The following is a 16,269-nucleotide window of genomic DNA, read 5'->3' as shown; positions in this document are numbered from 1 at the left end:
TGCGAGCCGTGCGCGCGCTTGAAACGTCCGCTCCGCACTCTGCACCTCGACCTCGACCTCTACCGCTACCACGCTTACTGGCCTTCTCCAGCCGCACCCGAACAGCAGCAACAAAAACAACAAAAACAACAACACCACCACCACCACCACCATATGCGCGTCTCCTGACACCGGCCGAATCTCCTGCACCCGAACAACACCACATGCGCGCCTCCTGACATCAGCCCAATCTCCCACGCTCCCACGCTCCCACGCTCCCTACTGCACGCATTCCTGCCCAGCGACGCTTTCGTCGACACCCACCGCGTCGCCGCCGTCTGGCGCTGGCCGTCCCTCGCATTGATCGCGCCGCACCACTCGCTTGGCGGTCTCTCGACGACAACGACGACGACGACGACGACGACAACGACAACGACAACGACGACAACGAACATTACGACACCTGAATGAACGACTGGACATGAGCTAGGATGACGCGACCACAAATAATACGAGCAGGTATGGCATGGCCCAGTCCTCCCCACTGCATGCGCGCATACTGACGTCGGGCCGCAGACACCATTGACTTGCAGGACAAATCGTCTCCCACTGCACAGGACCACTCCAACCAGCCAGAACACCCGGCCCCGCTCGGAATTGGTCCAGCTGCACCCCATCAGCAAGCCTCGCTGCAGTCTGTCGAAGATGAGCGCAACGCCGAGGAGTCGCGCCTGCAAAACGCCTGGAACCATGCCGGATCCTCGCTGCGCGACGACCCTGGCTCAGACGATGAGCGTACGACGATAGACCATGCGCACGGCCAAAACTCACAACACCACGACAACGACGATGACGACATGCAAGACGCCGACGTCGAGGAGGACATGGACGACGACATGCTCGACAAGATCTCGAGTTCACCTTCGATTGACGATGGTGGGTATTCTTTACCTTCTTACCCTCTGGCTTGGCCCACGCGACGGGAGTCTCTGACTCCGCAGTCGTCGCCGGTCATCCCAAGTTCCGCTTCTTCGTCCCCTTTCACAGCTACCCCCGTACACTTTCCCCTTCCTGTCACTAGTGCTGGTCGACCTCTCAGCCTCCCAGCACCTGGTACCGACCAAGCCTCGACTCTTTCACGTCAAAATCTCACAGCACCACTCCTACTTCAATTCTCTCAGCACCCCCAATCATTGCAGTCAGCGGAGCATCATCATGGTGAGTATACCTGGACAAGGACCACCCACGAGTGGCACATCGACAGCCCGACCACGCCGGACGACGAATCGAGCCCGAGAACCCGGCAGTTGAGGCTTGTAGAACGCAGGTTGCAGCTCATGAGGGAGGATTCGCAGGCATCTCTCATGTCTGAGCTGGACCAGGACCATGCTAGCAGGATGCTGCAGCCCGTTCGGCCGCCATGCTTTCCCTTACCAGACGACCCTTTCGTCGAGACCGTCGCACGTGCCCCGCGCAGTACTAACGGCACTCCGCCTCCACCCAAGCATCCTGAAGAGGAAGACGACTCTTGGACGACCGACAGCGACACCGACTCCTGGGACGAGGGTCTGGACAATGAAGATGATGCATCCAATGACTTTTCCTTCTCTGACGACCCCAGATTTGTTGACTCAGGGTGGGGAGGCGAATGCTTACGAGAAACAGAAGATATCGATTTCGAATTCGTCTACGCCCTGCACACCTTCGTCGCCACGGTAGAGGGCCAGGCAAATGCAACCAAGGGTGACACAATGGTGCTGCTCGACGATAGCAACAGCTACTGGTGGCTTGTGCGTATCGTCAAAGACAGCAGTATCGGTAGGTAGTCCGACAGCCGACGCTGTTCATGTGCTAAGTGACTCCACAGGCTACTTACCTGCAGAGCACATCGAGACCCCCACGGAACGCTTGGCGCGCCTGAACAAGCACAGAAATATCGATCTGTCGGCAACAATGCTCGGGGACACGGCCGAGAAGACGAAGAATCCCCTCAAGAAGGCTATGCGCCGGCGGAATGCAAAGACGGTGCAATTCGGTGCGCCTACCTATGTCGAAGCATCCGACTACGACTACTCTTCGGACGAGGAAGGGGGGGAGTTGTTTGGTGGGCCGGAGCCCAAGCAGGCTCAGCAGCAAGAACAGCAGCAAGAAACTGCGCAGAAGTCGGAGGTCGAGCAAGACGATCCTATGCAAGTGCAGCCCCTCAAGCTCGGCGGCGTGAAGAAGGTTTCGTCTGAGGAGTCGCGGACGTCGAGCGAGGAGGCTGGTGCAGATGATGACAAGTCGAGGACGAGCGATGAGATCTTTGATCGACCGCTGGACCAGAAGGTTTCACGCAACGGCACGCTTCGTAACACGGATTCCTTCTTCAAGGACGAGAACACAGAGACGCGGAAAATCACCCTTACACCCAACCTGCTACGCGACGATTCAAGCACATCCACGACGGGCTCTCGCGAGCACGGGCCGAGCTTGGAGAGCCTGGAGAAGAACGGATTTGCTGATAAAGTCAAGGACGAGAAGAAGAAGAAAGACAAGAAGTCCGGTATGCTCAGTGGACTGTTCAAGCGCAAGGACAAGAAGGACAAGGACTCAAAGGGCGATGCTGATACCATCGAGGCCGACCTGAAGAAAGCAGTTGAAAAGCCAGAACAAACGTCACCACAGGCGACCCAGGCGACCCAGGCGACCCAAGCAACACAGGCAAAGCCCGCAGAAGTCTCACCGGAGCGTCAACCAGAAGAGCAAGTTGGACCGACGCCGTCAAGGCAATCAAGCAAGGGCAAACTGCAGAAGCAGCAGCGCGCCAGGACCGACTCGCCTATCAAAACAAAGGGTATTTTGAAGACTGACAGTCCTATGGAAGCCACCGTGGACCCAGAAGAAGACATCGGTGCAAGCGAGAACAGGCCGGCTGGACAGCAGACCACATCGACGATGCGCATAGTCTCTCCAGACCAAGATCAGCCACAAGCACAGCCAGCTGGACGAGAGCGAGTGAAATCACCGGAGAGTCAATCCGTCATGGCCGCCATAAGCTCGAAGAACCCGTTCAGATCAAACACCACAACGGAAAGCGCACCAAAGCCGGAGAAGGTCCACAAAGCGAAAGAGCGAGTGCAGCTGGACGACTTTGATTCTAGCGAGGAAGAGAGCGACGACCCATTCGCCGACCCCGACGCGCGGGACAAACCACGCGAACAGACAGCAACCGAGCCCGTAGGCCGTCTGTCTGAGTCGCCCGTCCAAGTCTCTGCTGCAGATGCACAGCCCACGGTCAAAGAGGTCGCGCCAGTCAGGGATCTGGAGTCCGACGCTCAGCAGCCTCCAGGACTCACCGGGGACAACTCATCTGCCGACACAAGCTCGCGCGTATCAACGCCAGACCTGGACGACGCGACCCCAGACACAATCGTACCAGACAAGCTCAACGTGGCAGCGCCTCGCAGCGGAACATCGCCGTCGCCGACCGTCCTCTCGCCCAATGCGCACACAAACCTCATACCGCCCCCGTCTCGAACCGCGCCTACGCCACTGAACCTCAACACTTCGCCCACTGTCTCCTCCGCCCCTGTATCATCCGAGAGCGCAACAATACCCGCCTGGTCCGACGCCAATCTACGCTCGTACCTTGACGACGGCAGCGAGATCCGCGACCTGCTCCTCATGATCAACGACACGACGGGCGTCGTGCCCGTCAGCAAAGATCACCCGCTCATGAGCGGCCTCTTCGTTGAGGAATCAAAGGCCGCACAGAGCCTCAGCTCTGAGCTCGACAGGCTCCTTAATAGCCTTGTGGATAACCGCATGACGCGCAATAGCAGTACCGCAAGCAAGAGCTGGTTTAGTTAGGTCAGCAGGGCAAGTACAGCTGGCGGATGGTAGCAAGCCTTAGAGTAAGGCTGCACGTAACGGCCGATAAGACAGTAGAGTGATATTAATAACACGATAGGCGTACTTATAAGCAGCCTCTTTGTTAAGGAATTAAAGGCTGCGTAGAGCCTTAGCTCTAAGCTTAACAGGCTTCTTAATAGCCTTGTGGATAACTGCATAACGCGCAATAGCAGCACCGCAAGCAAGAGCTGGTTTAGTTAGGTCAGCAGGGCGATTACAGCTGGCGGACAGTAGCAAACCTAGGAGTAAGGCTGCACGTAACAGGGCAATAAGACAGTAGAGTGATATTAATAACACAATAGGCGTACTTATAAGCAGCCTCTTTGTTAAGGAATTAAAGGCTGCGTAGAGCCTCAGCTCTAAGCTTAACAGGCTTCTTAATAGCCTTGTGGATAACTGCATAACGCGCAATAGCAGCACTGCAAGCAAGAGCTGGTTTAGTTAGGTTAGCAGGGCAAGTACAGCTGGCGGACGGTAGCAAACATGGGAGCAAGGCTGCACATGAAAGAGGACCCAACAGAGAAGTGGAATGGTAACAAACAACCAAGCAAGAAAGCGAAAGAGGCAGCAGGAAGCGGCAAGGAGAGGCGAGGCGTTTTTTTTTTCTCTTTTGACAATCAATACCCTAGGGAATCTGGCGTTTTTTTTTTTTTTTGGCGCCGGGGGTTTTTTTTGGGAGGGGGGGGGGGGGGGGGGCGGGCATTACCTGTATTCTCCTTACAACCGCTCAGCTCATCGCCGTCCTTTCCGCGTTTGCGTTTTCATTCCTCCTCGATTACTGCGGGACGATATGCGCTCATGTGGAATGAAGCGATATCTCATACTCCCTTTTATCTTTTTTTTTGTGTGTGTGTCTTGATTTCATCTTCTCTCCAGCGGCGAAATCTAGGTCTCGGCTTCGTGTAGCTGGTTGGTTGTTGTGGTTTGCTGTTCGTGGTGCGTGGTGCGTGGTGCGTGGTACGTGGGTTGTTGGTTGTTGGTTGTAGTGGGAAGGAGTAGGAAGTAGGAAGTAGGAAGAAGGAAGTAGTAGGTACCAACTGCTACTGTTGCTTTAGCTGTCTTGTCTACGAACACAAGGATAGGAGCTTCTCTCTATTCTGTTTACGTCTTTATCTTATCATCGTATCATCTTACTCCCTTGTTTTTTTTTGTTTTTTTTTCTTCTTCTTCTGCTACAGCAGATCCCTTCTGCCTAGTAGCAAACATTCACTCTGTTATTTGTAATAACAGCCTTGTTAGATATACTCTATAGGCTCTTTAAAGATACCCACTTAGGCTCTACTATATCTAAGTAGTAGCATAGAATTTTAATAAGCTCTATTAGTAAATACACTTCTAAGAGGGTTTAGAGTGTAGAGTTGTTGTATTTTTATATTTATAAGTAAAGTTATCTAAGATACTGTACTAGATCATTAGCTCTCTAGATACAGAATCTGTAGATATAAGAACTAAGTAAATAACTATGTAAGTACTATTCTATAACCACTGTACTTCGTAACTTCAACTAGCGTGTTTACTATAAGTTGAGAGATACTAGTGTTGTACATCCTAAGGATCTAACGTAGTTGCGGGTTTTAGAATAGGTTAGGAGACGAGTGAAAGGATGGTATATGTTCGGCTACTTGTCTAATCTGTGTAGAGAGTATCGAAGTAACAACTTTAGGTACTTAGGTACTGCAAAGAGCTTTAAGCTAGTGTTGGTAGTAGTTGCTAGCTGGAATTAGGTTTTTGTGCTGCGTTTGTTCGTTGATATGCTGTTGCTAGGTTATGTGGGTTTAGTGCGTTAGTAGGTCTATAGGACGCTTTACGTGGCTGGGATTGCTGGGTTAGGTGGGATGTTGCATTTATGGCTGTAGGGGTTGGTAGCTGAAGTATTAACCTTTGCTGTCCTGTTATATCGTGGTAGGTTGCAGCTTCTTATGACAAAAAATCTGTTGACAAGGCTGAACTGGGACCCCGCGCGGAAGGCGCAGTCCATCTACCTCCAGCACCTCAGCCTTGACTCTCATGAACTTTACACCAACTTTCCTCGATACCGGACGCAATCAATCTTATACGCATCATCCCTTTTCTCGTGCCTTATTACACTCAGGATCGATCATGAGACCGGGCGGTTGACTTCTAGAACAGTAGCTCCCAAGGCAACGCGCTTGAGCTCAGCAGCAACCATGTCGCAGCCGCAATCATCTGCTAGGGACGACAACGAAGCTCAAGGCCTGAAACCCACCGAACAGCAGTACAAACATACACCGATATCGATCAAGCTAGGCTCAGAATCGATCCGCTTGCTCAGGTTGTATCCTTCGTGTTGCTGCGCAGCCCCACACTTCCAAGAGAAAGAAAACTTGCTACACGTGGACGATGAAAACGATATTTGCGAAGATTGTTTCAACAAAAGGCTGCGTTACGGCAATCATTCCCGGTCGCTGCCTCTGTGCCTTGGCTCGCCTTGCCCAGGTCATGACTTTCACAACATCGTAGTGCAGGCAGCGTCCGATTGGAGAGACGAATTCTTACTTGTTCGAAACGGGGGCCAACATAAACGAGTATCATTAGCGGACATGCTGCAAATCAACCACGACTCAGGAAACAAGTGGGCATTATGCACAAATTGTGAGGATCACTGGACAGCCGCGTTACAGAAAACCAATCTGGTCGACACTATGCTATGCAAGGATTTCGATTGCACCACGAAGAGATCTTTAAACTGCTGTTCCATCATACGATGTGATATCGAAGAGAAGTCCTTAAACGACGCTCCACCATATGAAGCTCTCTCCTACGCCTGGGGCTCTCCGAAACTCGAATGCAAGATTCAATGTGGATCTCAGTTCATGCTGATTACCAAAAGCTGCCACGAGGCATTGGAAGCATTGAGGCCTCACTGTGGAAATGAAGTACTTGGAAGTCACGAGGGCTGCTGCAACGCAGAACCGCGTTTGTTTTGGATCGACGCAATTTGCATTGACCAAACCTCTCTGTCCGAGCGATCACACCAAGTCGACCTGATGCCAACTATTTACAACAAAGCGTATCGAGTTATGGTATGGCCAGGTCCCTTTGATGAGAAGATCGGCGAAACTCTTGCGTATTACCGCAGGAAAGAAACGAACATTTTCAGCGAAAGTGAGTAGCGTAACCACTTCTTTTATGACTCTAAAACACTGACCAGTACTTAGTCTATGTGTCGGACTATGCAAATGTACTCGAGTTCTTCGAAAGGCCCTACTTCAGCCGCATTTGGCCGATACAAGAGATTGCATTATCGGTAAACTGTCATGTACTATTTGGACCGTACCCAGGTCATGATATCAGGGATCTACTGGATCCGTTTCTTCCGGACGAAACACGAATGGATTGGGTCCGCGAAGGGATCAGGAACGTTGAGAACACCTGCAAGCAGAAGCTGAGGCTCCATCAGCAGGCATGGGCCTTCTTTCGATCCCCAGATCTGTCTGAAGCACATACACACATGCGCAAGAAACAGGTTTCCAATCTACTTCTAGATGCCCAAGAAATGCAGTCCAGCGAGCCCCGGGACAAAATCTTTGCCTTGCAAGGTATGCTCAGCCTGATGGGCTTTGCTCTGCCTCCTCCTAACTATTCGAAGCTGGTTGAAGATGTGTACAGAGAAGCGGCCGCTGCTGCCATAAACCACGATCAGAGTCTACGTATTGTAATGGGATTGACAGGAACATCAAACTACCCCAATCTTTCGTCGTGGACGCCAGACTTCTCAGACAGTAACAGCATCTCGCAAATAGCATCCTGGGACGACCACTCCGCAAGCCGAGATAGCCAGGCAAGCTTCCACTTTTCGGCCGATGGAAAAGTCCTTCATACCCAAGGAACAGTTATCGATACCGTTGTGACAACATATACTGCATTCACCGACTCTCTCACCCTTAAAAACACACATATTTTCAATCAACAGCTACGGAACCATCTCTCCACAGATGTGCGTCAGGAGGACTACATAGCCCTTCTCGGCGCAGTATGCACCAAACACTGGGAAACAGCCTCTCGCCGATACCCAGCTCTAAGAGGCATCATCCGCAGACTCCTCAGTCTCATCAAAGAAGACATCGTCGCGACAAGCCTCGCGAAGGGGAAACAATCCGTGCACAACGAACTAAGCAGGGCGTTGGATCGTAAAGTCCTGTTCCGAACAAGCCATACTCGGCTTGGCTTTGCTTCACAACATATTCAATCCGATGATACGGTTGTTTTGCTTTCGGGGTGCAGACTGCCAATGATTATCCGGTCGCAGGGGGAGGCGTGGCGAGTCGTGGCTCCAGCGTTTATACATAGCGATAGCATTATGGAAGGGAATCTCTGGAAAGACGACATGGAGTTGCAAGAGTTTGCTTTTGCATAGCTGGTAGCGGAGTCACGTAGACAGCAATACAGGTCGAGTTGGCCTTGCAGGCTTCATGTCAACGTTCTCTCTGTAATCAAACGTCGCGACTTGGCATATATCGCGTCCTACCGGTAGATCTTATAACTCCTTGTCTACCATCTTCCATACCCCGCGGATTCTGATATATGCTAGAAAATACACATTAGCTACTACAGCTTGTGTGCGAAACAAAGAACATAATCCATTGCACTTTACACATGCACGCCACTATTTCTTTTAACGCTAGACGCTTTGCCTTGAAAGCCTTGCAGGCGTAATTTCAGCAGTCTATCTCAGCAATCCAATAGCGAGGTCAGCACTGGTGTCTATGCCCGTTTTAAGAAGTTTTGGGTGCGCTGACCTAACCCGGGGGCGAGTGCTGCCCGCTGCAGCTGCATGTCACGCCATCCGCTTCAATATTTGGATAGCATGGTTAGCTAGGGAGAGCGGTTTGCTGTCGATGTGGTGATATCGCAATGAGGCTGCGATTGGCGAGCTGGATGAATGGGGATAGGGGCATTGTTGGAGTGCGGTGTTGGCGCTGTGGGAGCACCCGCGAGCACCTGTTGAGTTGGTAAGCTATGAGGGGCCCGGATTCCTTGTTGGATCTTGCGGTGAAGAGGTCTTGTTTGGAGTTGGTGGGGAATACCTGGGCAGCTTAACTTCCTGTTGCAGAAGGTCGGGAAGTGGAAGCGCATAACTAGAAACCTCAGTTTTCACCAATATGCGGTATGAGTTTCGTAAAGCGGTAAGGTAAACGTTTGACTAGTAAGTTCCTCACTACTGCTGACTCTCTGCTCGTACCAAATCCCTAAACCTTCCATTCAGCCTCCATCACACACATAAATGTAAGTGGATCCGCCTTCACATTGGATACCTCGTACCGCTCATCAGCCTGCCTGAAGATCTCTTTCCACGCACTAACCGGTTTCTCCTTCGCACTGAACAACGCCATCATACGCATGTCAGTCGCTGTTCCAAAGGTACGCATGCTATGCGGCAGTGCAGCATCCTCACTCGGATCGTTCTTGCCAACATAGTCAATGAATACAACCCTCGCGCCAGGATTGAGAGCAGGAAGGTAACTTCATAACTCTCCACATGAACAGCTGTCAAGTGACACTCCTTCAAGTGCCCCTCCTTCCGTCATCGGCTGGTCCAAGACATATAAATCGCGCGACCGACACGGACCGACCCAAAATAGAAGACCCCCATACACTTGGGGCACCCACACCTCATGCTCCGCAGCGAGCACTTCGATTGGTGATGCCGCTGCATTGTCTCATTGTTATCAGATCATCTTATCAGATTGATAAAGGTTTTCACAGTGAAGCTTGGCGCCAAGATGCTGTAAGAAAGCAACTGCCGATTCGAGGCGGACAACCGAGAAAGTTGAGAGTTGCAATACGAGAAAAGGCGGGCCGAGCGGGCTGGCTGAGCGCGTGATGTCACCGAACGTATCGGCTGCTAAGAACACTACGAGCATGTGCGCGAAGCGGTTGCACATCATGAGTATGCGAAAATTTATTACGTTTATTTCGATACGATAAAAGCCTCTACATGCCTCGGATTCAACGTATACGTCTTCATGAAATGAGATGGCGTCGACTACGATGCACGCTGAAATGCAAACAACACCAGTCTACAAAGCTCAAAGCATACCCACCAACGCCCTGATGCTATACTTGTAACTGGCACAACCTTGATTAGATGCTGAATGTAAATCTCCGACGTTTCAGATACTCCGCCATTGCTCCACCAATCTACTTGCGACTGCTCCAGGGGAAGCCGCCAAGTTTGCTCCTCTTCGTAGTTTCTGTCTCGTCTTTCTCTCTTGCCTCTTCAGCGGCGCGCTCATCCTTCGTAGGGATGCGGGGCTGGTCCGCAAACCGAATGCCCGGGACGCGAGAAGGTGTAAGATTTTGTTTGGCTGTTTGTGAATGCGTGCCGCGACCAGTCTCCATAGGATCACCGATTTCAGGCTCGCCTTCCGAGTCGGACTCGGGAGTCTCTTCTCCACCTACTCCCAGAGCGCCGAGGCGGCGTTTGCGTTCAGCTGCCGTCTCGCCTTCGAAACCGTCGCTGGAAGCTGATGGCTGCTGTTCCGGTGACATCGGACGACGAGCTTGGCTTGCTGGAGGAGACGTAGACCCTGTGAGCGCAGCGAGGCGACGACGGCGTTCCGCAGGGGTCTCTTCATCATCTTTTCCTCCGTCATCTACTACCTCAGGAGTCGCTTGAGACTCTTCCGTCGCTAGACGACGTCGGCGTTGTGCTGCGGTTTCATTCTTCTGGTCGGAGGAGCGATCCGCCAAAGTCTGTGGTACAGAGTGGAAGGGAACTTGCTCTTCGTTGCTGTCGATCAGCGTCAAACCTTCAGGTCCACGAGGGTGGCCTTCTTTCTGGGCTATCGGGGACTCGATCTTGTGCAGCTCAGCTTCACCCTCTTCGCCAATGATTGGAGGTATGTTCGCCTCAGATGCCGCTTGCGTTCGGCGGTGGTGATCTTTTGCGTCCTGGTGTGCCTCACGCTTGACGGACTCCGGTACATTGCTGTTCTGCAGCATCTTAGCACGAGCCTTGGGATCCAACTGGGTCATCTGCTGGATGAACTCTGACTTGCTCATCCTACGTCCACCAGCCTCAAGCGTAAAACGAAGGTTTGGATCGTCTTCCTCAGGCTGCTTCTTCTTCTTTTTCTTTCCTTCAGCAGTGCCAGCCTTCGCCTCAGCACCTTGACCCTCAGCAGGCCCTGCCTCGTGGTGCGCTGGTATGCCCATATGCGTGCCCATGCGCTTCAAGCTCTGCATAGCACGGCCAGATGTCTCGATCATCGAGGTTCCGCGCGCTGCTCCAGGCCGCTGTTCTTTTCCTTCCTTTGGCTTGGACGGGATGTCGTACTTTTTAAGAACTTCGCCGTCCTCGTCTTCGACAATGATGGTGTTACCGAACTGGTAGGCGAGTGCGGGGCCTCGTTGACGCTCAGGTCTCTGTGCTTTCGGTTTCTCAATTACTTCTCCGTTCTCGGTGTGATGATGACCGGTGAAGCTCTGCATCCGTTTGCGCCATGTCTTTTGAGGGTGCTCAGCTGCATCCATCGCCTTTCCTGGCGCCTGTTCTGCCTTGCCTTCATGCGCCTTCTGCGAAACGCCGTGCTCCACGCGGTCCTCTGCCATCAATTTCCGTGCCGCCATAATGTCTGACTCTCGTCTTTGGACTCCATGCTCACCATGGCTGTCTCTAACGCCAAGGACGTTACCTTCTTTATCTTCGATAACTGTGTGTCCACCTTCTTGGTAGATCTCCTCCTCTGCTTGGATATCCTTCATCTTGCTCTTGCCGTTCGATGAGCTATCGCTCGAGACGGCCAACTTGTCGTCAAACGTATCTGTATCATCCTCTGGTGAGACAGCTTCAGCTTTCTCCTCGTCACGTCTGTTCGGATGGATCGCAGATTGCGAAATGGGGCCACCTGGCCCACGACCGGCATCCCACTTCGATCTCCGCTGTCGAGCTGTTGGGCGAACAGAGCCAGATTGGCTTGCGTCTTCCTCTTCCTTCTGGCGACGTAGGAAATTGCCTCCGTAACCAGGGGGAGGGAGAAGACCTGGTCCTGTTTCTCCTGATTCGTTCTTCTCGTCCATTGATGACTCCGAGAAACGGCGGCCAGACATCTGAGACTTTGATCGAGACTGAATGCGTGGAAGGCGATCCATCCAGCTAGGCCCGTCCTCATTAGCTTGCGTGTAAGACATTGAAATCGTGAGCGTGTTGATACGCTTGCCCAGAGTAAAGACGGCGATGGAACTTCCATGAACTATGATACTAACAATAACCAAGAAACAGGTTATCGGCCAAATAAGTTCGATAATGTTGGAGTATTCTGTGTCCGGGTCGGGAAGCTGAGCCAGAGGGGTTGTAGACTCGGTCTCCAGCTCTGCTCTGGCGAGGATAGCTACGAAGAGACCACCAACACCAATGGGTCCGAAGTGACCGGCGAAAGAAGCCTCTCGCCACGTTTTGATATCTGGGATAAAAGGTTTCAACATGAGCATGATGGGAATCCGGCGGAAGAAGAGCACCAACAAACCCAAAACGACTAGACGCCAGGGGGTGGTACCAAGGAGTTCTGGCTGGTTAAATTGGGACCAAGGAATGATAGAGCCGAAGTAAACGAAGAAGGCCAAATTGATAAGCAAATCGATGACGTTTGACACGTGGGATTCTTCGGTCTTCTCAAGGAACCATCCGTCGTTGGAAAAGCCGACTCCACAAGCGAAGCCCACAAGCAGGTCGTCTAAACCAAGCAGCGAGCCCGAACCAGCGCACCACAAAGCTAGAACAAAGTAGAATACGAGGAAACTCTCTCGGTCGATCAAGTCTCTCTCATGGGCAAGTCGAATCAGGCGGCGGGCAACGTAGCCGATGATAACTCCATAAACAGCGCCAAACACACACTCGTAGAGGATGGTGTAACAGAACCAGTGAAGGGCGACCTTGTTGGCATCCGGGCGGTATCGAATTAGGTAGATTGCCAGATATACAAATGGAAACGCCATGCCGTCGTTGCAACCAGATTCGGCGGAAAGCAGATCTCGCAAATGCTTCGGGACACGCTTTGCGAACTTGCCTTTTCCGACAACAGACGAAGCCAAAACGGGATCAGTGGCTGTAACGCAGGCGGCGATGCAGAGACTGTCAAGCCAGTTCACGTGTGAATTGAACAGACCCCAAATGAAGAGACTCGTGATCAGCCATCCAAAAGTCATGACAGGGATGAGGAGCAGAACAACAGATCTCCAGTGCTTCTCCATGTATGCCCGGGGCAACTCTACACCGACAGCGAAACATTGCACGACCAACACAATGCGCGAGAACTCTAGGGTGATCAAGTCGACGTTGCCCCAGGTCGCTGGGTCGATGAGGTCTGCAGCATGGGGGCCAAATATGATACCACAGAGCGTGGCAACAGTGGCTTCACCAATGTACAAGCGCTCCTTGATCACCGAAGAGCACAGCATGAACAGGGTGGTAAAGCCGCCCAGGATGATGTACACCAAGTGCGGTTTGGTGACGGAGAGGTGATCCCACGCCATGGTGTTGGTTCGGATCCTTCGCGGGGCCGCTTAGCCGGCTTGTGGTGGATTTGTTGTGGGTACTGCCCAGAAGCTCCTCGAGCTTGTGCGAAAGCTTGGGATTTGGGAGTTGAACAAGAGACAGTGTCGGTGTCGTGGTCGTGAACGTGAAGGTGAGCGCGGTCAAGGCGCGGTTTTCGAAGGGCCGGGACCGTGCTGTCGTAGTCGGCCGGTAGTAGAGAAAAGCGAGGCGTGGGTCGAATACATGTATGTGTGGATGCGCCCAGTCGCCGCTCCAAATGTTGCCCGAGTGGCAGTGACGTCTGGGAATATCGTAGGCAGGGATGGGCGGGGTTGTGGGGGAGGCGCGACTGTGTCTGCGAGTAACAGGTCAGTGATGCTGGAGGAGGGCGAGGTCAAGAAAGACCAAGCCTATGGAGTGAAGGGTGGGAAAGGCTTACTAACCCGCAAAGTCCTGCTGGGCACAGAGTCCGTCGAAGCTTAGAGACGACCAAGACACGCAAGATGCGCAGATGTCTGGGTTCGCTTGCAGTAGCCGACCAGTGAGATTCTCAACTGAACCACGTCGCGTTCCGGGGCTCAATGGCACTACTGTTCACTCTGTGACACCTTTGCGATACTGTCGCCGTTGTCAACAAAAGTCGAAGAGCGCAGATAACAGACAGCGTTCCTCCGGCTCTTAATCTCTAGTGCAGGATTATCGTTGCTAAGCCCTTGGCCAGCAGCGTCGTTCTTGGCGTGACGCAATGCTAGAGTCCCCTCAGCCGGAAGTCGGCTTATAGCCGCCACCTCGACACCTCCGACGTCCACGAACAGCCATGTCAAGTTCGTTATGAGGGCAACATCCGTCTCCATCACTGCTTGAACAGCCTCTGGATTGAAGTTACAGCCGTCCAATCTCTGTGACATGGACAGGAAACACAGCGGGCGGAAACCAGATGACGCCGATTGGACGCCCGTTTAATCGCGAGAGCCGTGCGTCCACCCCACCGCCATCGAAACGTCCTGTTTCCTTCGGCATTATTCCTGCAAACGTGGGGAAGCCATTCGCACTCGCGTATCAAAGACCACCAAGATCTTCAACTGTACTGCCAAAAGCCGGCCATGCTCCCCACCTCCATGCAGAGTACACAAAACATGTGAGACTCGATTCCATGCCCAAACGCACAGTGGAGAGGTGATGTTGCAAGGATTAGCATGTAGGAGACCTCGTACAAGACACCGCTAGGCTGCACGCCTCACCACTCATTTCATCCTGCCTTGCTTTTCGCAATCGGCCGTGATTTGCAAGATGCACCTTGGTCCGGATGTGTCATGCGAATGATGCCGCAAAGACTTGCGATCCTCTGCCTCAACTTTATGCTCAACTTGGCTTCGAGGTGCTCTCGTGTTGCAAAAAACAAACAACACAACGCTGCCAACTCTCGGTGTTGATCAGTGCCTAGGTTTGTTCAATATTTCCAATGTAACCTTTCAATCCAGGTGAATTACTTGTAGTTTTGTGAGTACCTGCAGTCTTACAGGTTCGCAACGTCCGTTTCCCAACACTCTGGAAGTGTATCCGACTTTTTCCACGTTGTAAGAGGAGACTCTACACATTAAAGGTTCGCAGATTAGGTCACGAGTGCAATTTGTATTGACTTCTTGTTGTCGTGGACTAAACTTCCCCCAAATACCCGGGAGTGTAAATCCTATCTCGAATCCCAAGAGACCTAAGGCGCTACACCCAGTGACCCACCCAGTGTGTCGAGCTTCTTTTAGGGGAGAACAGCTACAGGTACTGCGATATCCCCATAGGCGCGTTAAAGTATGCAAAATAGTAACTTCCACTACAAAAGGGCTGCATGCTGCAGGCTTTTGTCCTCTGCAATGTCAACACTTACACGTTCCTGGTGTGAACGTACTATGAGCCCTACCCTACGCAGCTTCTTTTTCGGCAGGCAGAAAGAGGATCCGATACAATGCCAACCTACTAAACTGGACTGATGGCTATGTGTTTTGTTACTGAACTTGTACCTGTGGTAGGTCTTTTCATGAGATGAAGAACACGGCACATTTCTTATCAAGTCAACATGAACTTGCCTCTCATAACCACCATCTCTACACAGTGATAGCTGGAGAGACCGTACCCTCGACGATCCAGCTCTTGCGGCGAACATAATGACGCAGCTTAACCAGCCAGCCAGGTGTCCCTAGAGCACACATCACGCTCTGGCTTGTCACGACTATCATACTCGCCGACGATTGAGGGAGTGCAGTCACTGGAAATATCTTCAGATACACAACACCGCTCAACTCCCTCTCAAAGATTGGCGTGCCACATGTCGATTCGTTTGTTCAGTGCAAACTCGGCACTTTTGCGTAGTGTGGTCAGAGCCATGTGTTTACTGTCTCGACTGGATGACTCGGACTGAGGTGATAAAGACTGAGGTGCAAAGACTGAGGTGCAAAGACTGAGGTGCAAAGACTGAGGTGCAAAGACTGAGGTGCAAAGACTGAGGTGCAAAGACTGAGGCAACGAAGACACTTGCGACCAGTTCTGAGGACGTGGAGAGAGAGTGTACGTGAAAGCATTCCAAGTGCTGCGGTGCTATCAGCGAACGAGAACAGGACTGCCATGAGAATGGTGACAATTCTGTCAACAGTGGTTTTGAGTTTGGTATTACGCAGAACCGGGGAAAAACAGCACATTGGGCGGACATGTCAAGACTCCTAGTATTGTTGTTAACCTGATGAAGCACTGATGAAGCACTGATGAATGCGCGCAAATCTCGACAACTTAAGAACCATGGGCTGTTCTGGTCTGCATGCTGCATGCACAGATAGACAGATCCCCTTACCATCGCACACGCATCAGTGTCAAAAAGACAACAGCAAGAAGACTCTGATCAAGCTATACCG

At 52.1% G+C, this 16,269-nt stretch overlaps 3 protein-coding genes across 4 annotated transcripts, besides 9 other annotated features; 2 read left to right on the top strand and 1 right to left on the bottom strand.

The window, feature by feature from the left end:
* Nucleotides 1-100: 100 nt before the first annotated feature.
* Nucleotides 101-152: a tandem repeat.
* Nucleotides 153-373: 221 nt separating this feature from the next.
* Nucleotides 374-430: a tandem repeat.
* Nucleotides 431-470: 40 nt separating this feature from the next.
* EKO05_0005561 (protein phosphatase regulator) lies at nucleotides 471-3,831 on the top strand (the record flags this gene model as incomplete). Of its 2 annotated transcripts, XM_059636630.1 has the most annotated exons (4): nucleotides 471-498; nucleotides 556-915; nucleotides 1,645-1,797; nucleotides 1,847-3,831. In XM_059636630.1, 4 exons carry the CDS (start codon nucleotides 471-473, stop codon nucleotides 3,829-3,831), a joined length of 2,526 nt encoding a protein of 841 aa, XP_059492613.1. The 2 variants fall into 2 exon arrangements, with proteins under 2 accessions (XP_059492613.1, XP_038798575.1); XM_038939985.1 differs by having other exon boundaries at nucleotides 556-1,797.
* Nucleotides 765-875: a tandem repeat.
* Nucleotides 3,832-4,547: 716 nt separating the features above from the next.
* Nucleotides 4,548-4,573: a tandem repeat.
* A 201-nt stretch (nucleotides 4,574-4,774) lies between these two features.
* Nucleotides 4,775-4,805: a tandem repeat.
* Nucleotides 4,806-4,838: a tandem repeat.
* Nucleotides 4,839-4,857: a tandem repeat.
* A 10-nt stretch (nucleotides 4,858-4,867) lies between these two features.
* Nucleotides 4,868-4,900: a tandem repeat.
* A 415-nt stretch (nucleotides 4,901-5,315) lies between these two features.
* Nucleotides 5,316-5,344: a tandem repeat.
* Nucleotides 5,345-5,792: 448 nt separating this feature from the next.
* EKO05_0005560 (uncharacterized protein) lies at nucleotides 5,793-8,251 on the top strand (the record flags this gene model as incomplete). Its single annotated transcript, XM_038940141.2, has 2 exons — nucleotides 5,793-6,999; nucleotides 7,053-8,251. The coding sequence occupies 2 exons, from the start codon at nucleotides 5,793-5,795 to the stop codon at nucleotides 8,249-8,251; spliced, it is 2,406 nt and encodes an 801-aa protein (XP_038798574.2).
* Nucleotides 8,252-10,035: 1,784 nt separating this feature from the next.
* Nucleotides 10,036-13,368, bottom strand: EKO05_0005559 (Na+/H+ antiporter; the record flags this gene model as incomplete). The annotated part of the gene is made up of 1 exon (XM_038946024.1): nucleotides 10,036-13,368. The coding sequence occupies one exon, from the start codon at nucleotides 13,366-13,368 to the stop codon at nucleotides 10,036-10,038; it is 3,333 nt and encodes a 1,110-aa protein (XP_038798573.1).
* Nucleotides 13,369-16,269: the final 2,901 nt, after the last annotated feature.

The sequence above is a fragment of the Ascochyta rabiei genome, chromosome 8 (assembly GCF_004011695.2).
Source record: "Ascochyta rabiei chromosome 8, complete sequence".
NCBI lineage: Eukaryota > Fungi > Ascomycota > Dothideomycetes > Pleosporales > Didymellaceae > Ascochyta > Ascochyta rabiei.
This window is presented reverse-complemented; position numbering and strand designations above follow the sequence as displayed.